Here is a 19,749-nt window from a genome sequence, read left to right on the forward strand (position 1 = left end):
AAAAAAAAAAATAAAAAAATAAACCATGAACTAAACTTAGGTAAATGACGGGAACATTATCACATATATAGACTAAAATATTCTTCGACCACTTTGATGAAACTGTAGAGATGACACAGGACTGTTGAGAGATGGAAACTCCCCCGGCGAGCCTTTGTTCCTCCTCTACAACACTTTGTACCGGCCTTTGCTTGTCGGCTGGTAGGAATTTTGCTGTAATGAAGAAGAAAAAAAATACAATAAGCAACATCTTGTCTAGATATTTTGCAAAATAACAACCTGTTGCGTTTTTTGTTTCCAGCTCTCAAAATATAGTGTCAGACAAAATTTGGTATCAGAATGAGAGCCAGTACTGGTTATTGATTTCAAGAGGCAGGAGATACTTACTAATCTGATGAGCTCCTCCTTGATTAACCGCGTAATCTCCGTTTTGGCTTTCTGCACAGCCAGTTCATTTGCACCTAGGAAACACACACATTATTAATATAGGTTATATAAAAATGCTATCAAACACAAGGAAATGGGAATGAATTCATAGACCATAGGTAGTTAAAAGAATTTCATTTACAATGTGTAAAAGTTGTTCAAAGAATTAACACTGGAAAATAATTTCCCTGACATACTTTCAATAGCCAGGTAGATCTTGCGCTCTCCCTCCTTGGGCTCTTTGCCTGGAGGGAAATAGGTTCCTCTGATGGTGATGGCGGCTTCAGAGTATTCACCGATCCTCTGCAGAGCTTCTTTAGATGTCACCTTCCACCGGGCCGTCTGAGGAAGAACAGAATGAGGAACATTTCATAAGACGCTTTGCTAGAGTCTCTTTCTTTGCACCAGTTTCCATCAACGTAGAAAGCAGAAGGATGATACAAATTTCTCAGAATTAAAAAAAGCATGTACATTTTTTTTTTTTCCTGTAAGATGCTTAATTCACTAGCAAGTAAAAACACACAGCACAGTTTCTTAAATAACTGCTACCAAAACATTAAGGCCCAGAACTCAAAATCTCTTAATTACACAAACACCAGATTTTTTTTGCCAAAAAACAGGTTTGATTATTTCTCATGACTTTGTTTTTCTGTCTGTTTTGAAATGGGCGGGGCTCAGTTGAAAACGGTGATGTCACATACTTCTGAGCACCGATCACGATTTAGAAACATTTGAATCAAAGTCTGAGGACAGCTGTGAGATTGTTTGCTTGTGGTGACACCTTCGTCAGTCAAATGTGATCAAACCACACCCATACAGTCCCGATGGAGCAGATTAGCGAAAAAGATCAAAAACTAAAACAGGAATCTGCTGAATGTTTCTGTGTGCCGCTGACCTGAGGGAAGTCGTTGATCTCCAGCTCCTCTTCGTATCTCTTGATGGTCTCGGCCTGTTCAGCCGCCCGCTGCTCCTCCTCCAGCTTCTCCACGGGGGTGTAGTTCAGCTTGGCGTTGATCTTCTCCGCCAGCTGCTCCGCCATGGTCTTGGCTGAGACAGGGGGGGTCATGATGGTACCGCCCCGCAGGATGGCGTTGGTGGCCTGCTGCATCACGTCCTGTGCATGAGGAGAAAACCAGTTTGACTTTATTTGCACCATGTGGCAAAAAATTCATCTTGACACAAACTGACCAGAGAATAGAGAAACACCAAAATAATTTTTTATTTTTTTTTTAAATGAATGGCAGAAAATGACCAAAGAAAAGAGGACTTTGTTGGAGAGCTTTTGCATATTTTAAGTTTAAACAAAATAAATATGAACTTAAGGTCTCTCTTCTTCTTTTTTTGGGGCATTTTTTCCCCTTTATTAGATAGTGACAGTGGATAGACAGGAAAGGTGGGAGAGATGGGGGATGACAAGCAGCAAAGGGCCGCAGGTTGGACTCGAACCCAGGCCGCTGCAAAGGACTCAGCCTACATGGGGCGCACGCTCTTAGTGGGTGAGCTAGAGGTCGCCCCAATTTAAGGTCTCTTTTAATTCAAATTAAATAATTTAATCTTGCTGGCTACCTAGACCAAAAACCTGAGGGCAGTGACCACAGATAATACTCAACCACAACAATAATCAACGTAACTATATATCATGATGAAAAATATAATTAGAGTACAGTTTTAGTTTAGTAGTGCAGACATATTATAATGCCAAAAAAAGATGTTTCAATGGCAGTTATTGCACATTTTATGTTCAAAATACAGTTTACATTTTCTTAAAACTGAACTTTAAAAACTTAAATGTTTTTTTATATTGAAAGTACAGTATGTTGTGTTACTAACGACTTGCATCTTAGTAGTTACTGCGATATGTACAAATTATGGTGACAATGAATGATTTGATTTACGTATTTTGGCTCATGTCTAGGAGTGAACATGTTTTGCACAGCACAAGTCTAAATGCTAGTGTTAAATTGACAAAAGGTCAACTGGCTGACTGACAAAAAAAAACTGCATTTGAAGTTATTAAACACAAAGAAAAGTATGTGATGCGTTACAGATGTTTGTATATTTAGAGATTTCTCTCCATCTTTCCTCTGGCATTGAAAACAGACACATCTGCACTAACGTGTTTCCTCTCGGTTTGACCTACCTGAGCCTCGGCGCCCAGGTTCTTCTGAGCGTTGATCTTGATCGCCAGCCTCTTGGCCATCTCCAGTTTCTGGATGTTTCCAGCAGATGGGGGTCCGAGGCCTGGCAGCCCTCCCGTGGCAGCTGATGTGGCAGCAGCTGATCCTGCAGCACCGGTGGCCGAGCCGGGAGCAGACAGATCCTTCACCCTCTTCTTGGAGTTGAACATGCTCTCGATTTGCTCCTCAATCTGAGGAGGGGGAAAAGTAAGGGAGACGATTGAGATGGGTTGGAACGGTGGAATTATTATTTAGTACGATTTTGTAATTGTTACTGGGAGGACGGCACTTTCAAAGACACAAAAAAGTAAATAGATCTTTAATATGATGCTTAGAATAAACTGAGCACTGTATTTTGTTCCATGAGTATGTTCCCAATTTAATGAACATTTGAATTCATGTAATGTAAAATTCAAAACATTACTCACATCCAGGGCTCCGTCCTCATCATCCGAGTCCTGCAGTCCAAGAGCAGCTTTCTGCAACTTCTTTCTCTCATTCGCCAACGCGTGTTCCGTTTCATCAAACTTAAAGCCTTTTCCAGAGAAGCCACTGCTGCTCTTGATGGTCTTACCCTCCTGCAGGGATGAAGGAAAAAAAGAGAAAGAGGAAAAGGAGAATATTTTTTAGATTTAAATTCTCACACAGACCATTTATAAAGCAGGTCAAGAATTTCTTTTTTTTTTTTTTTTCATGAGTATCTAGATTACCTAATTGGGTCTACTTCCTAATTGAGACACCACACACTCCTCCCTTTCCCTCAGCTTACCGCTTTCTGTTGGTCTTTGAAGGAGGCCCAAAGCCGCTCTAGTTCAGACGGGACAGGAGAGCCGGAGAGCTCCAAAGCTTTGATGATATCCCCAGCATAGCGAACCTGATCCTCTGTGATGAAGGTGTAGGCGAAGCCCTAGAAGAAGCAACATGAGGTAAAGATGTGTAAAGATATAAACATCCATAGGATATTCAAGCCATTTACAGAGAGCCAAAACCAGTCCATTTTATACATTTAAAATAAGCGCCAAAAATCACACTCAACCCAATGCAAATTCAGTTTGAAGTAAATCACCTTGTTGCCTGCTCTGCCTGTGCGCCCGGCCCTGTGGACGTAGTCCTCGTAGTGGTTGGGACAGTTGTAGTTGACCACCAGGATCAACTGCTTGACGTCCAGGCCTCTGGCTGCCACAGAGGTGGCCACCATCAGACGACATGCTCCATTCTTAAAGTCGTTGATGATGCTGTCTCTGTCGTACTGGTCAATTCCTAGGAGGACGGCAGGAAAGGAATATATGAAAGACAAAATACTAGTAATGAGTTATGGTAAGGCGGGAATCAAAGCTTTTAATAGTGAATGTATAATACAGACGATACATTAAAATCAATGGTAAATCTATAAAAGTATTCTTTTATTATCACAATATAAAAAGGTGCAAAATGTCAATTTGATTGTAGTTTATTTTATATTCTGATTAGAGAAGGAAATCAGAAAAATGCTCTCCAAAACCCCAGGTTACATGTCATTTGGTCAGTGTGGGAGTGAGATACCCCCATACCCTCTCCCACCCAAAATAAGCATAATAGTCCTACTCAGAAAGCTCAGGAATCTCATCAGCTGTTGCTGCAGCAGACATTTAGCAGTCTTAACAAGGTTATTCCTATGCCTTACATTGAGAGCAATATATTTGTTAACACATGACATAATGACACTTGTCACTGTAGAGTTCACTGTCACAAATCTGGAATTCTGGATTACTGAAGGAAACTTCTCATTCAAATTGTAAAGATATCCCAGTATCACCAAGTTGTAATCAGCACATCCCAAATGTAACTCCTTACCGCCATGCAGTGACATGCAAGGGTACGAGGCTTTCATCAGGTCTTTTAGCAGTGTGTCTGCATGCTCCTGTTTGTCCACAAAGATGATGACCGAGCCCTTCTCCTGGTAGTGACCCAGAATCTCTAGCAGCTTCAGGAACTTCTTGTCCTCCTCAATCACCAGCTACAGACACAAATGCAAAATGAAAAAGGGAGACGGTAAGAGATGAGGAGTACGATTTGAACTGGGTTAAAAAGTAAAATACTGGAGTCTGTCTAGGTACTGGACAAAGAAACCAAATGTGGCCTTTAAATACATCTTTTTCAATGAAATCGAGATGAAACGTAGCCGATTTACCACGTGTTGTTCCACATCAGAGCAAACGACGCTGCGGCCTCCCACCTGGACCTCGATGGGCTTGGCCAGGATCCTACGAGCCAGGGCCTCCATGGCTCTGGGGAAGGTAGCCGAAAACATGACCGTCTGGCGGTCTGGACGCACGTTGTCCACAATACGCATCACCTGTTAGAGGAACCAGACGACACCCAGAGGTTAGTGAATTTTCTCTACTCATTTAATTTTTGAGGTTATTGTTTTTTCGGCTGTTCCAACCAAAGGGAACAGTTAAATGGCACTGTTGTAACACAGTTCTCATTATCTTTAATTATTTCTTTTCCATATTTGAATTTTTTCATTTGTGCTGTTTTTGAGGGTTTATGTAATTATACACCCAGTTGCTACTAACTGTGTGAGGTAACTCTTTACATTGTTCTTCACGGCAACAAACAACTGTTTCTGGGGCTGCCAAACATGCAAAGTTAACAATTTCGGCATTAGAAAAAGTATGAGAAACTGTGTATGCATCTAGCATATCATTTAGTAAAACCAGGGACACCCACCTGTGGCTCGAAGCCCATGTCAAACATCCTGTCTGCTTCATCCAACACCACATATGTTACTCTGCGCAGGTTTGTGACACGACCTACACACCAAAGTACAGGAGCATGAGGAAAACTGTTAACTCCATGAAAAGCCAATCCTAATACGCATTCTGCCTTCTTTTAAAAATAATCTACAACATTAACACAGAAAACGTTTTTCAGGGTAAGACTACGGGACATTACTTGACAAAAAAAATAAAATAAAAAAGGCATCCTAACTTCAGCACATTTTTTTGTGGACTAGTTTTAAGTGGCCAGGATTTTATTTTGTTTACATTTTTAAATGGTTTTTTTTTTTTGTCTCTCTCTCGCTCTTTTGCGTACCATCTCAGGGGCACGAGGGACCTGTAAATGTCAGAAAACAGCCTCAAGATACAATACAAGAGATGGAGCCCCATCAAGCATTATCTGACCAAGCGCCTTTTCACCTACAAGGGAAACATATTACAGATTACCTCGCATGTGTGGAAACAAAAAACCCTTCTAGGATAATAACTGTTCAGAAAAGATTTACACAATGCACAATAAAAGTGTCGGTAAATACTACAATTACTGCTTTACATTTCCAGTATTTCTTCACATTTGTATGTAAATGCTCAGTGCTGTACAGGATTCTACAATGATATATATTCCCAGAAGCCACATGAGCTCCAAATTAATATTAATTAGTTGATCGGATGTTTGATCTGTGAAAATAACACGAAAATCTCTCTCTGTGCTTTGAAGATCAAATGCATGTGTGCCTTTTGAATGTATTTATGAGAGTATATGTGCTCAAACAACAACACTGTAGAACCCTGGTTGAGCATTCAGGCTACTCTTATGTAATATAACATAATTACACATCCTGATACACCCACATTACAACCCACTTATCAAACATTTTGATCGTCTCTGGCCTGGACTTTGAAGAACCACGGAGGCAGCACCAGGTCCACCTACCTGTAATTGCCCTGATCTTCAGGAAACACACCACTGTCTTGCAGATATGACCGATCCCAAGGGTGGTCAAATAATGTCAACAGTTTAGTAAGTGGTACTGACTTCGTTAATGATGTACTTTATCATGTTGTAACATTTATTCCATGCAAGGTAATTAACAAAAAGGCTCACAAGGCATCAAAATGCTTATTTGCAAGGACATCCTATAAGAGTAAAGAAGTGAGAGGGTCAAAGTGCATGAACTCACCGCTGTTGGCCCCCAACATGTCAATCATTCTTCCAGGTGTGCACACGATGATCTCAGCTCCTCTCTTCAGCTCAGCAATCTGGAAGCCAACAACAACAACCGAAAGTAATGATCACATGTTCAAATATAACAGTTGACCAAGCAGTGCTTACTTATCTTACAGACTGTGTTACAGTATTTCATATAATGAAATTCATTGTTCCCAAGCTAGAGCTGAAACTAATTATTATTAGTTAGTCGGCTGCTGGCGGTGGCTTTATATTTACTCTACAGACATGAGAGTGGTATTGATCTTTTCAGAGAGATTTTAAGAACTATCACCAATGAAGGATGAGACTGAAACAATAACATAACCTTTCCTGAGTTTCATTTTCTGCCAAGACGAGTTGCCCTTTAATACAGTTAATGAAACTATAAATGGGCAGGAGATAAAGCTGGACATGAAGTCCTGTTGTTTGCGAGAATCACATTACATGCATAATGTTCTACTAAGGCCTTCTGGTTGGATCATTGTTAAGGACTGTCCTGCACCATTATAATGTCACTGTGTATCATTTTGCAGTACTGACCTCTACTTTGCTGCTGTGTTAGATGGACTTTTATTGAAAAATCAAATAAATTGTAAGCCAATTAAAAGCCCTTGGGTAAATAAAATGAACAGGCAACAATAGTGTGTGTGTGTGTGTGTGTGTGTGTGTGTGTGTGTGTGTGTGTGTGTGTGTGTGTGTGTACCTGTTCGCTGATGCCAGTGCCTCCATAAACACACACCACCCTGAGTCCCAGCTGTTTAGAGAACTTCTTACATTCCTTGGTGATCTGCAGAGCCAATTCTCTGGTTGGGGTCATGATTATAGCTGAGGGAGAGCAAAGAAAAACAGGATGAGAAGAGAGAATATGTTTCTATCTATCTATATTTGATTTGATGCAAAGAACATAAACTGAGGTAAAATGTACTGGAATGACTCTTAGGATGGCTCATAAAGAAGATTTGAAATGCTGTGGAAGCGTAACAGCCACTGGGTTATTATCCCAAAGTGGAAAAGGGTCCCATTTTAGTCTTCCTTTGACCTACATTTGAACCAAGTCTTTGAAAAGCACAGGAATAAGACATCACCACTCCACTTCCCACAATCCCAGTTCTTACTTTCTTCAGTTATTCAACGTTTCCATTTGAATATAGTCAGAAGAAATGAAAATCATGTTGGTAAATGTTACAGTAGAGTGATGCCTAAAGGAAGTATAAAATTATCTATTCCTTACAGATTGGTCCCTCAGACTCCTCCAGGGGCCTCTGGTCCATGATGTGTCGGAACATGGGCATCAGGAAGGCTATGGTTTTCCCGCTGCCGGTCTTAGCGATGCCAATCAGGTCTCGGCCTGACATGATGGCAGGGATTGCCTGGGCCTGGATAGGTGTGGGCTTCTCGTAGCCGTGCCTGGGTACATTTGTGAGAAAGATATTAACGAGAATATTAAGCGGTGGTTTCTGGTCAGAAAGAATCAAGTGTTTGGTACAATGTGGACCTGAAAAAAATAAAAATGCTATAAACTTTTATATTCATTTCAAAAGGGCAGAAAAACGCTTCCTTAATAGTGTTTTAACAAAGACGTGTTTTGATACGGCTACATTACCTACAACTTCATGTCCAGCTGAATAGGAATAACTTGATTTCACATTTAAAACATGGGAGCTGCACTCTGCATATGGACCTAAATCACTGCTCGAGACATTTACACACAAGATGACTTCCTAGCTATCTTTGTAGAAACTGATCATCTTCTTTTTTTCCTGTTCCATCCGCAAGACCATTGCTAAAATACTACATTGCCCTCAAAAAGTTGCCTCTTCCATCACACCCACAGTCACCATCAGTCAGACTCACTTTCTCATAGCACCGAGGATCTTCATAGACACTCCGCACTGCACCCAGGTCTTGATGGGTTTGGGACAGCCCTTCCCTTTAACAGCAATGCCTTCCAGTTCCAGCCTGTACACGTTCACTTCTGTATTGGTTAAGAACCAGCCAAACAGAAAGATGTTAGATGGGTAGTGAAGGTTGCGGGATAAGAGCTAATCGTAACTGACATCTCCATCTCCTGTGTTCGGTTAACTGACCTTCTGGACTCATCCTGGCGAGCTCAGGGACCTCCACATAGAAGTTTTTGCGGTACGGCTCGTACTGGATCTTTCCGTGGTCAACGGGCTCTAGGACCTTCCTTTGTTTGGTCTGGAAGCCAGTCAGAGCCGTCTGCAGATCCACCTCCTCCTCCTCTGACGAGTACTGTCAAACATGTCGGTTACATTTTAGATAGTTAGTAGTGTGTTCCAGCTTTTTGCCTGATGAGTCTAAATCAGGACCTGCATTTAATTCCCCGGGAAAACTGAAATATTGTTAGATGGGTACATCATTTTAATCTGAGAGAAGAGTGGTGTTGCTTGGGGAAAAAGGAGCACTTTTAGCTGATGAAAGAAAAGCCACCAGCATTAATGAAATGCATATTAACCCTTGTGTTGTCTTCCCGTCGACCATGAACTTGTTGTCCTTCCGGGTCAAAATTTCCAGCGGTTTTGGCATTTTTCTCTATGCTTTTGACACTTTTAAAAATGTTTTTGTCACTTTTATCAATGCTTTTTTTTCTTCATTCATGATCAATAAACCTAATTCATATGACATTATACCTAACTTTTGTTTAAAAAAAAAAAAGCCAAAAATATGAATTATTTTGCCTGATAGTTAAGATCAGAGGATGTTTAGTCAGGATTCTGTTTTGAAACCACTTCAACTTTTTTTTCTTCTGAATAAAAACACCCCAAATTCCATGAAAGTAATCATTAAATTTACCAAAGATCATCCATTTATTATTTTGGGGCATTTTGGTTGAAAGAAACCCATACTTTGAAAACGGGTCAAATTTTACCCAAGGACAACACAAGGGTTAACATGTGACCTTCACAAACAAAACATTGATGAGGGTTAAAAATATACAAACAACTCACTTCCATAGCATCCTGGTCATTCTCCATCAGCTCCCCCTTCTTTTTGTGAGTGTTGGGTCCTTTCTTGGTTTTAACAACGGTCACCACTTTGGTTAATGTCATTGCTCCTTTCTGTTGAAGAGGGGGAGAAAACATGCAAGTCATCTGGCAAAACAGAGGAAGAAACCCTCCACAAAGATGACATCTAGTCCAACACGAGTAGACAAACTGATGTTGACAACTGACAGGAAGTGGTCGTCAATCTTGCTGCAGGAGTCAACTATAGTCTTAGATTATTTAAAGCGATTAGCCACTAGTAGAAATGGTCCTTTCGCGACAACTTGATTTTTCATAACCCTGGCAACAATACACATCAGAGGACTTGTCTCCAGATTAAAGTAATGCAGTGTTTCTTCCCTTGCACCCACCTTATCATTTCCTTTCATGGCTCCCATGTTGAACTTCTTCACCTCCTGTTTCACCTCCTCCATGTAGGCGTCCAGAGGATCCACGTCGTCCTCCTCCGCCTGCTGCACCATGGGAGTCTCCTCCTCCTTCTCACCCTCCTCTTTCTTCTCCTCCGTTATCTCCTTCTCTTTCATCTCCTCCTTCTCTTCCCCATCTTCGTCATCGTCTCCCTCCATTGGAGCTGAAACATCTTCGTCATCATCTGAAATGAAGAAGAGTCAATTAGGTTATTAATTAAGGCCCTGGAGTGCTACAGCTAAAGTCTGTTCTCGTCAGGTGATTGCTTAGCTGATTGAAGTATATTCACCCATTAAAAATGGATTTTAATTGACTGATTTAATTATTTATCAAGTACAAATACCAAACATTTGCTGGGAACATTTTCACAACACAAACCATGCTTTCATTATTTAAAATTATGGAAAGAACAGTTTTTTACCAAGTAAACAATGATAAAACACCAACCTGAGAAATAATCAATGGTTCAATTGGCAATTAAAATAATCCCTAGAGGGTCGTCGCTTTGGCACATTTTTGGGAGTTAAGAAAACTTGCCTTCTCATTTGGACACTATGATTTGTCTACAATAAAACAACAAATGCAGGATCAAACTGTGTTGGTTATTATTAACTGTGCTTCCTCACCCTCGTCATCCTCCAGGCTCCACTTCTTGCCCTGCTTCATCTCCTCCAGTTCTCTCTTGAGCTCTCCGATGTTTTCGATGGCCTTCTTCCTCTGCTCTTCCCTCCACTTCTCCACTCGCTCCTTCCTCTTCCTCATCTCCTCCTCCAGCTTGTTTTGGTCAAAGTCTTGCTGCATGGACACAGAGGAAAAGTCAGAAATATTTCCCACCAACTACACAGTGACCTTTTAGAGGTTAGCAAAGACTGAACATATGGAACTTACATCTTCAACCTTCTCATCCTCTTTCTCCTCTTTAATCTTTTTCTTGTCAGATAAAGGATCAATGTTGTCTTTCTCATTGCTCCTGGACCTGTAAGTAAGATAACAATAAAGAGAAAAAGAAAATACAGTAGCATGGTTTTGGTTACCAGAACTGTCATTTATGTCTCGAGATGCTTGATTATTTATTTTTTTAAGAAGCCCCACTCACTCATCTGGTCTCCTGCTCTTGCTGGGGCTACCAGATCGGGACCTGCGGGCTCGGCTCCTGCTGCCAGACCTCCTCCTGTCTCGGCTTCTGGACCTCCTCCTCTCTCTGCTCCGGGATCGCCTGAACAGCAAAGGCAAACATGACATGAAAGCACACAGGACAGGAGGGAGATAATATCACTCTCCTTCACTTTACAGAACATGTTTAAACTTGGTCCATTTCATTATCTCAACGGATCGCAAACAATAACTGATATCATAGATTTTAAGAGCATATGCAAACAAATACAGCCCCTCCTAAAATAAACTGCAGTAGCTTTATTGTGATTTGTTTTGAGATGAAAATGATTGTTCATTGTAAACAACAAAGGCCTGATCTAATGTGGCTTTCGCCTTTATGATTTTTACAGCAATGAGCACAAGCATATAAAAGTACAGCTCATGATGGCAGGGGATCATGGTATCATGTCACAGGGAAACCAAGCTCCATGAGCTGGTTTCGATGTTGCTAGAGCAAAATTATTCTCCTCCATGTTTCTATCTGGTTCGGTTTGGTTCCTTTAAGTGTAAGCAGCTAGCTAACGTTACAGTCTTCATTTTGAAAATTCGCGCGTTGTCAACTAACGTAGAACACCCACCTGACTCGTTTTCTGTCCCTGGACCGGGACCTTCGGCGGTCCCGGCTCCGTGACCGTTCCCTCCTGTTTCGGTCTCGGTCATCTTTCTTGGAGCGTTTGTCCGGGGAGCGACTCTTTGATCGGCTACCCGACCGTCCCCGAGACGCAGAACGCTTCCTGTAGTGTCTGAGGACCAAACAGCATAATAATCACATTAACTGACAAACTGTTGAAGGCAAACTATATTAATACAAACTTTGTAATTCATATTCCACGGCTGTGTGAGATTAACTGTCGATTGACGTGCATTAGCATCTGCATGTTTTAGCTAGCATGCTAACCGAAATGAAATCGTTTAAAGTTTAGCAACCACAGGAGAAAGTCACAATTGATTCAACGGAAGATAAAAAAACACCAACTTAACCTGATATTTCGGACATACCTCGACTCACGTCCCATTGCTATTCTACGAGGCTATGTCTTGTAAAAACAAAAGTCAAATTAGTTCACAGATAGCAACGAGTCTTGTGCGACGGACGGTTGTTTGTGTCTATGAACCCTCACGTTAAAAAACTGCGACGTTCACAACTCGTAGGGTGAACAGCGTAGAGCCCCCGCGTGGTGGGAGGTCAGAACTACAACGCTGTGCTGAAGCCGGAGCGACACAGGTGGTGCCAAATATGACCTCTTTTAGGGGCAGTACTGGGAGTCTTATTAAAGTCATTTTAATACTTACATACAGTATATATATTATTTGTATTCTTAATGTTTATACTTGTAAATACCAGAGGGTAGGTTGTACTTTACTTTGCTACATTCAATGTTTAAAACGCCTTGCCACCATGATGTTATAGAAGAATTAAAAAGTATTTTCCCAATATATATATATATATATATATATATATATATATATATATATATATATAAAGTAGTGGCTGATCTTTAATGCAATATCTACATTGCCCATTATCAGCAACCATTCATTCAATGTTCCAAAGGCACATTCTGTTTACTAATCTAATATCATTTTAAAAGGCTAACTAAGAAAACATTGGAGAACCCTTTTGCAATTATGTAAGCACATAATGTAATCTGAAAACTGCTGCCCTGGTTAAAAAAACAATGCAACTGATCTCAGCTGGTATTCTGTCTATAATGGAGTGGAATGGATATTTCTAAGTGACCCCAAACTTTTGACCGGTAGTGTACATTACATACGGTTTATTAATATAACGAAATTTATGTTCCACCGGGCTGAATTTCATCAGACAAAACGCTTCCACTTCTAACTGGGAACATTTTTGATAATGCATGTGAGATTAACTGTCGGTTGATGTGCATTAACACCTGCTTGTTACATAATAAATGAAAGAAAGAAAGTGAGAGTCAAAACAGAGTATGTCACACAAGTAGTATTTATTTGGTAGAATTTGCCAGTTATTCATTATTGCGTATACAACACTAAATTTGTTACTGTGTAGTAAGTAAGCTACTGTAAGTTATGCTGTAAACGTTAGCAAAAACAATCAAGTGGGTCAGACAAGTCGTAGGATAAATCACACCAATTTATTTACATGAAAAAAAGAAATTCACATCAATAAATTAATTTGGATGTAATAAGAAGTATAGAGAGAGGACATTACAGCACAGACGTAGTAGAGAGTATATATGAAGTATGTACGAAAGCAGGACACATCATCAGAATTTACTTAACACAAGAAGCATACAAACTCCCACTGCCCCACATACATTTGCAGTGACAGTACTTTCCAGTGAAACCAAAAACATTCTCATCACTCACACTTTTTATAACGTACTAACTAATACTGTACAACGTTTACTGCATTTTTTAACTCATAGCCGTGCAAAATAAAACACTCTACATTCAAGGACTACATGCTTCTTCTGACTTTACAACTTAAAATGAGGGAAAAAAAACTTGTTCGTAACATGGGTCAGCCTTCTGAACACTGGATTATAGATCGCAACAGAAAATATGACTTAAACCTATGAGGAAATCTGTCACAACACAAACACATACGGTTCATATCCATTAAAGGGGAGTTTGAGTTCTTAAGACACAAATTAAAATCATCAGGAACTAGACACTGTGAAATACTTCTAAACTAAAACTTTCTTTTAAATCTTCCACTAACTTAAGGCTGGAGGGCCATGTGTGTAACTGTTCCTGATGCTTTGTGAACTAAAAATAACAAACTTTACATTTGAGGTGATCCAGAAAAATGTGTCATTTGTCCTCAATTCATACTTGTTTATTTCCTGTATCTAAACATCTACTTTTCTCGCTAGCTGATGTATATATGGCAGAGAAGAGGATCATATGTGAAAACAAATGTCACGTCTTTTGAGTTTATTCACAGAATTCAAGAAAAAAAATAACAAATTAGTTCAAAGTTTAAGTCAGAATCCTGAGAATAAAGTCAGAAACTAATAAAACACATTTTTTTTTATTTTATTTTATTTTATTTTTTTTTAAATGGTGCTAAACCTCTATGTCATTACAAACAATTTGGTTCCTTGAAACAAGAGTGTTAAAAGTAAACTTTGGACCTCTATGATGGTTGCTATTTGTGACACAACTGCAAAGCCGTAAGGTCTTCTTCTGCTTGAGGTGCAGAGGCACCGATATTATGTATGAGGGGAAAAAGAAACCACCTGCCTCTGTCAGTCTTAAGCTTTCTGCTTAATTCGGTGATCAACTGTAAATAATAACGGATCAAGTGCTCCAATACACCTCCTCACACAAAGTGGATTTTTTACTAAATGTATGAAAGGTTGCGGGTATTCAGAGTTATGTGAAGGTTAGTTTCCCTGCCTGACGCACTGTAGGGCTGACTCATATGAAAAAAAGATATTCATAGTGCTGTATTCTAGTTGGGCGATCAACTACCTCCAAAGCCAGACACCTGCTGATGAGTCTGCATCGTATTAGCTGAGAATAAAACCCTGCCCAGTTTATGCGCCATCTTTGGAGATTATCAGGATATAGAAGGACCCATTGCGTTATTATTCTCTATCAGCTTTCAGTAAATCTGTTAATTAAAACAAAACTATGTCATTTTCAAAGAACAAATAATACATTCTTCTTCTTCTTCTTCTTACAGAAGAAAAGCCGACTTCGTAAACAATAAAACACAGTGTTTATCAATTCAATACACCCAGGGACTTTGCAGCTAATGTTGTTACCGAGGCAGTTCGCTGACTTATGTATTCTCTAACCTGTGCTACGGTTGCATTACATTTTAGCGTTTAACTTGCTCCTGAAATCGCTGCTGGTGGCCACAGAGGCCGCTGTGTAGCAAAAGTGACATAATCTCACTCCATGCAAACATTTGTTTTTAAAGAACAACTTAACAGCGGCTGAGAGTCATATATTTGCTGCCCTCTATTGGTTTAACTTGGATTTGGCATAAACTTGCATAAGCGTCAATATCAGAATTTGTGATATAAATGATTTCAGTTAGAGAAAGATCGCCCAGCCCTTGAGGGACTCTAGTGTTTCTCATTCATAAGATAAATGGAATATGTGGCTGCCAGACAGATGATGAATTGTACTGGGGTCCACTCTTGAGTATGACATTTACCATTTTCTGTGCTAGACCTGACAAATAAATATCAATCGGCACGATAAATGCCACTGTACATTCTGGGCACAAGCAAACACATCCTGTCTTTCTGTTTCTCAGGTTCAGTCCAGAGCAAATGACTAAGAGATCTGCAACAAACAGATGGACTCTCACATGTAGAGACCCTGATCATAAGGCAGTCAGGATGAGCTTCCAGACTGTCAACAACAAACCCACGTCAGTCGACGTAAATGACCATGCCTTGTTGCTATGGTAGACAGAGGGAGGGGACAAGAAGAAGGGGGGGAGCGGGGTTACTGAGAACCTCCTGGTCCATCAGGGAGTCTCTGAGCCAATGAGCAGCAGGAACTCGTGCGAGAGGATGAAGGTGAAGAAGTAAACGCATAGGTCAGCGAAGACGTCACTCATCCTCCTGTAGGTGTCCATGGAGCGGTTGATGACCTCAGCGGGGATGCCAGACAGCAACAGGGCAGCGGTCAGCACAGTGGTCTGGGCCTTCTTCTCTACCTGGAGGAACAGGAATTTAATGCAAAGACACTATGATGCAGGGCTGCAACTCATGATTATTTTCTCAATATTTAGTTATCCATTTTTGTTGTTTAAATAGATAATCAAGCAATTGTTTAGGAAATAAAATGTTAGAAAATTGTGAAAGATAACAGACAAAAGCAGTGTTCCACAGGGAGTTACTGGAGAACTTTCAGTAATATTTACTGTGGGCGTAGCCAGCAGTGAGATGGTTGTGGCGAACTTTTGTCAAAACTAATGCTAAATCTTGTGAGAAACTAAAAAGGCCAAAAAAAATAACAATTGGAAGATTAACCAAACGTAATTACGACACAACCTTACTTAACCTTTATCAAAATCATGCATGTCACTGCTGCAAATGTTCCACACCGTGCCTCCAAAGTATCTCTTCACATCGTTACAACATTACTCCTTGGAAATCATGGCTAAAATATAAGTTTCTGCATCGAAATTACACTCTCTGCATACATGTTAAATTTGAGTCTAACAATGGGAAAGATAGATATAAAATATCTAATACATACTCACCTTTGGAAAGTATTTGGACAACCCCATGTAGGCCAGTTCGAGGGTCAGAAATGGAGCAAATATTGACTAGAATGAAAGAATTAAAAGGGAACAAGATCATGTTTCTGGTAGTCAGATGCACTATTATTGAATATGGGCTGATATCAGACCTGAGTGTCTAATGTGTGACATTCCCACAACATGTATTTCATTGTTATTCAATTTTCACAACTGAAAGGCTCTATATCTGTACATTTTAAAGGTGCAGTAGGTAAGACTTATAAAACTAACTTTCTGTCATATTTGCTGAAACTGACCCTATGTTCCAGTAGAACTACATGAAGCCGGTCATTTAAAAAAAAGTCTGGCGAGGTCAGTGACTCAAATCTGTTCGGTGTGTCCCGTGCCGTCGTCCGTCTGGGGGGCTGCCGACCTGACATGTTCGGTCGGCGGCAGGGCAGTCGGGACTCACCCGGAAATGGCGAGCGGAATGAGGTGGCTAGAGTCTCTCAAAATCTGACGAAAATCTTTTAAACTGACCTTTGTTGAGCTGAAATGAAGACAGATTCAGCAACTGCACGGCCTATTTCTCGCTTAAAATGTTTTCAGAAACATGTTTCAGTGAACTATTTTAGTACAATATGAGATCGTATTCTGAACGGCCGCCATGACAGTCTGGCTTTCAATTTCCGGAGAAAACAAACCCATGTGACGCGTTCGTCCCGGTTTTCATTTCTTGGGCAACATTACAGATTAGCGCCGCCTGCTGTTATAGAGATGTATTACGTCTCGTCTCCTCTCGTCTTTTTGGTCTGTTCTGTGGCAGGTTTTTGGACCTCGGGGACGCGACTGATCATATCGACGGGGTTTTCTGTCAATGGTCGGTCATCGGCTATATGTGTCTACACCTTAAGCCTTGGATCTTCACAATCCTACCTACAGCAACTTTAAGATTGAGTAAGTGTTCAAAAAAATAAGACCGGAAGAGGTAATATGTCAAAATTACCAATGGGCTAATCTCACAGGTATCAAAGCAACACAGTGTCTACAGCGAGCAGACTCACCAGAAACGTGCAGACAAAAACCCTGACAAAAACAGCGAGGAGGATGCTGCCGATGAGGCGGAAGATTCTGAAGGGATCAAACTCCTCTGAGTCAGACCCTCCTCCGTCCTGGGCCGGCTTCTCATTGGCCAGCTGACCCCGCAGCTTCATGGCATCGTCAAAACGGGACAGGTACTTCTGGAGGCCTGGGCGAGGGGAGCCGCTGAGGTCGTCTGATGCCCGCTCCCCCCTCGGCCTCTGTTGGATGCCTCCAATGTCGTCTTCCAGAAAGCCTCCCGGTAGCTCACTGGAGTCGGGCAGGGGTGAGCCCCTCCTCTCTGGGGTGGCACCGTGGGAGCGGCTGACGAGCCCCGAAGCCTCTGGCAGGAAGGGAGACGGTCTCGGGGAAGATGAGGCTGATGACCACGGCTCTGTCCTGTCGAGGTCGAGGTGGAAGCGGGGTTCTGTGGGACGCAGGAGCGTTCCAGCTGAGGATGTAACGACATCTGTGTCATCAGATGAATGTGAACTAAGCTAACAGTATGATGACGTGTCAACAACAATTCAGGAGAGGTCTAATCAGACAAAATAAATTATTTCAGGGCCTTTAACCCTCAAATATTGATCAGTTACAAGTTTGGCGCAATTTGAGATGGAGTTATTTTTTTCTGCACCTCAGCTACAGATGTATTATTATATATTATGTATTATTACACAGACAGATTTGATCTATAGCCATTTGTTGCTCTTACGGTAGCATTGACATTTGTAGGCATAGACGAAGACCTGCAGCTATTGATCATTTTTATATTGATTGATTGATCTGCCGCTTTTCCCTGATCAATTAATTCATGTTTTACTTAAATAAAGTCAGAACAATAGTGAAATATAACCATCACAACTTCTCAGAATCCAAGGTGGGGCGTAACTTAATTGCTTGTTTTTCTGACCAACAGTCCAACACCAAAATATAGTAAATTTGCTATCATTAGAGGTCGGGAAGGAAGATTAAGAAACCATCAAATATTCACAATGGAAATATGTGTTTATAAACTGTAAAAATTGTTGCAATTTTGTAATTTTCAACTAATTGTTTCCGCTCAGCACCCCATCTTCAGTCAGTAGAGATAGAGTGGGATCAGTTAGGAGAACTTACCACCCATTCATACATTTATACTCCGTGGTGAAAGAAGTATTCAGATCCTCTACTTAAGTAAAAGTACTAAAACCACACTGTAAAAACACTCCACTACAAGTAAAAGTCCTGCATTCAAAACCGTACTTAAATAAAAGTATGCAAGTATAAATCAGTTAAATGTACTTAAAAAGTATTAAAGTAAAGGTTCTCATTGTGCAATAAAATGTTCCCTGCCAGTGTTTTACTTTTATATATAAGGTTATTGGTAAATTAAATTGTATATTTAATAGTGTTAAACATCATTTAAACATGTAAATATCTGTCAAATATACACTGTGTGTCATTTCCACCTACCTCAGACATATAAGCAACCTGTTGAAAAATCTTTATTTATATCACCATTTGCACTTTTGCATTGCCCTATTGTATGACTGTTTACAATCCTCATAGAGCTGTTTGTTTACATGCGTGCGTGTGCGTGTGTGTGTGTGTGTGTGTGTGTGTGTGTGTGTGTGTGTGTGTGTGTGTGTGTGTGTGTGTGTGTTCAGGCCTTACATCTGTTACGATAGTAGTCAAATGTTTATGTTTTCCTTGTTCAGCAGTGTTGTCCTTGTTTTTATCTGTATATGTCTATTTCTGTATATATACACTTTAAGAGCAACAAAAAGCCGGAGTCCAATTCCCTGGATGTGTTCACACTAACTTGGCCATCAATGTTAAAGCTAGTTCTGTGGACGAAGGTACATTTGCTAATTGTCTGTAGCTCAAAGAACAGCCGTAAGATGACGCAGGTGAGTCACGACAACATGTTTCAATAGCAAAGACTCTTCCAACAGCACTGTAGCGTGAACTCATAATTGCATACCGTTGATTTCAGACTCGTTTTTAGTGTAGCCCACGATTCTGTTCATCCTGTCCTCTGAATTCATGAGCAGCTTTCTCCTCCGGATCTCTGCCCTCCTCTGCGCCGCCGACAGACACGCTGCCTTCTCCCCCGCGTTGACATCCCCGGCCTCCATGTTGAAATAAATTAGCGTCGACTACAAAGTACAGTCACGATACATAAAGAAATAGCGATTCAATAGCAGCACAGACGCCCCCAGATCACTGAATTAAACAGTACACATAACGGAACGGACCCATTGACATATATAAAAGAATGGACCGAGGAGAGACGCACAATGATGATGTCACCACCGAGAAT

General features: G+C 40.7%; 2 protein-coding genes across 4 annotated transcripts; both read right to left on the reverse strand.

Moving 5' to 3' along the window:
- Nucleotides 1–12,296, reverse strand: ddx46 (DEAD (Asp-Glu-Ala-Asp) box polypeptide 46). Of its 3 annotated transcripts, none has more exons than XM_039826442.1 (23): nt 12,164–12,296; nt 11,743–11,907; nt 11,106–11,225; nt 10,898–10,985; nt 10,636–10,804; nt 9,952–10,193; nt 9,545–9,655; nt 8,663–8,828; nt 8,430–8,550; nt 7,807–7,982; nt 7,279–7,400; nt 6,547–6,625; nt 5,316–5,398; nt 4,774–4,938; nt 4,437–4,599; nt 3,670–3,863; nt 3,373–3,510; nt 3,032–3,181; nt 2,567–2,794; nt 1,322–1,540; nt 624–768; nt 388–461; nt 1–213 (listed from the first exon to the last, which is right to left on the reverse strand). In XM_039826442.1, exons 1-23 carry the CDS (start codon nt 12,178–12,180, stop codon nt 166–168), a joined length of 3,183 nt encoding a protein of 1,060 aa, XP_039682376.1. In that variant the 5' UTR covers nt 12,181–12,296; the 3' UTR covers nt 1–165. The 3 variants fall into 3 exon arrangements, with proteins under 3 accessions (XP_039682376.1, XP_039682375.1, XP_039682374.1); XM_039826441.1 differs by having other exon boundaries at nt 11,106–11,210; nt 12,146–12,288; XM_039826440.1 differs by having other exon boundaries at nt 12,146–12,288.
- An 822-nt stretch (nt 12,297–13,118) lies between these two features.
- On the reverse strand, nt 13,119–19,749 carry camlg (calcium modulating ligand). The gene is made up of 4 exons (XM_039778104.1): nt 19,411–19,749; nt 17,429–17,895; nt 16,386–16,451; nt 13,119–15,836 (listed from the first exon to the last, which is right to left on the reverse strand). The coding sequence occupies exons 1-4, from the start codon at nt 19,562–19,564 to the stop codon at nt 15,645–15,647; spliced, it is 879 nt and encodes a 292-aa protein (XP_039634038.1). The 5' UTR covers nt 19,565–19,749; the 3' UTR covers nt 13,119–15,644.

This window comes from Perca fluviatilis, chromosome 16 (genome assembly GCF_010015445.1).
Source record: "Perca fluviatilis chromosome 16, GENO_Pfluv_1.0, whole genome shotgun sequence".
NCBI classification, from domain to species: domain Eukaryota; kingdom Metazoa; phylum Chordata; class Actinopteri; order Perciformes; family Percidae; genus Perca; species Perca fluviatilis.

What these genes read in the sequence shown, in the direction of transcription:
- ddx46 (XM_039826440.1), bottom strand. Translation starts at nt 12,180, where the DNA reads ATGGGACGTGAGTCGAGGTATGTCCGAAATATCAG. An exon ending in CATGTTGGGGGCCAACAGCG is followed by an intron (nt 5,399 to 6,546) that starts GTGAGTTCATGC and finishes TTTGGTGTGTAG; the next exon opens with GTCGTGTCACAAACCTGCGC. An exon ending in ATGAGGACGGAGCCCTGGAT is followed by an intron (nt 2,795 to 3,031) that starts GTGAGTAATGTT and finishes CCCCCTCCTCAG; the next exon opens with ATTGAGGAGCAAATCGAGAG.
- camlg (XM_039778104.1), bottom strand. Translation starts at nt 19,564, where the DNA reads ATGGAGGCCGGGGATGTCAACGCGGGGGAGAAGGCAGCGTGTCTGTCG. An exon ending in TTTTTGTCTGCACGTTTCTG is followed by an intron (nt 16,452 to 17,428) that starts GTGAGTCTGCTC and finishes CTTTCATTCTAG; the next exon opens with TCAATATTTGCTCCATTTCT. An exon ending in TGTCCAAATACTTTCCAAAG is followed by an intron (nt 15,837 to 16,385) that starts GTGAGTATGTAT and finishes CTGTTCCTCCAG; the next exon opens with GTAGAGAAGAAGGCCCAGAC.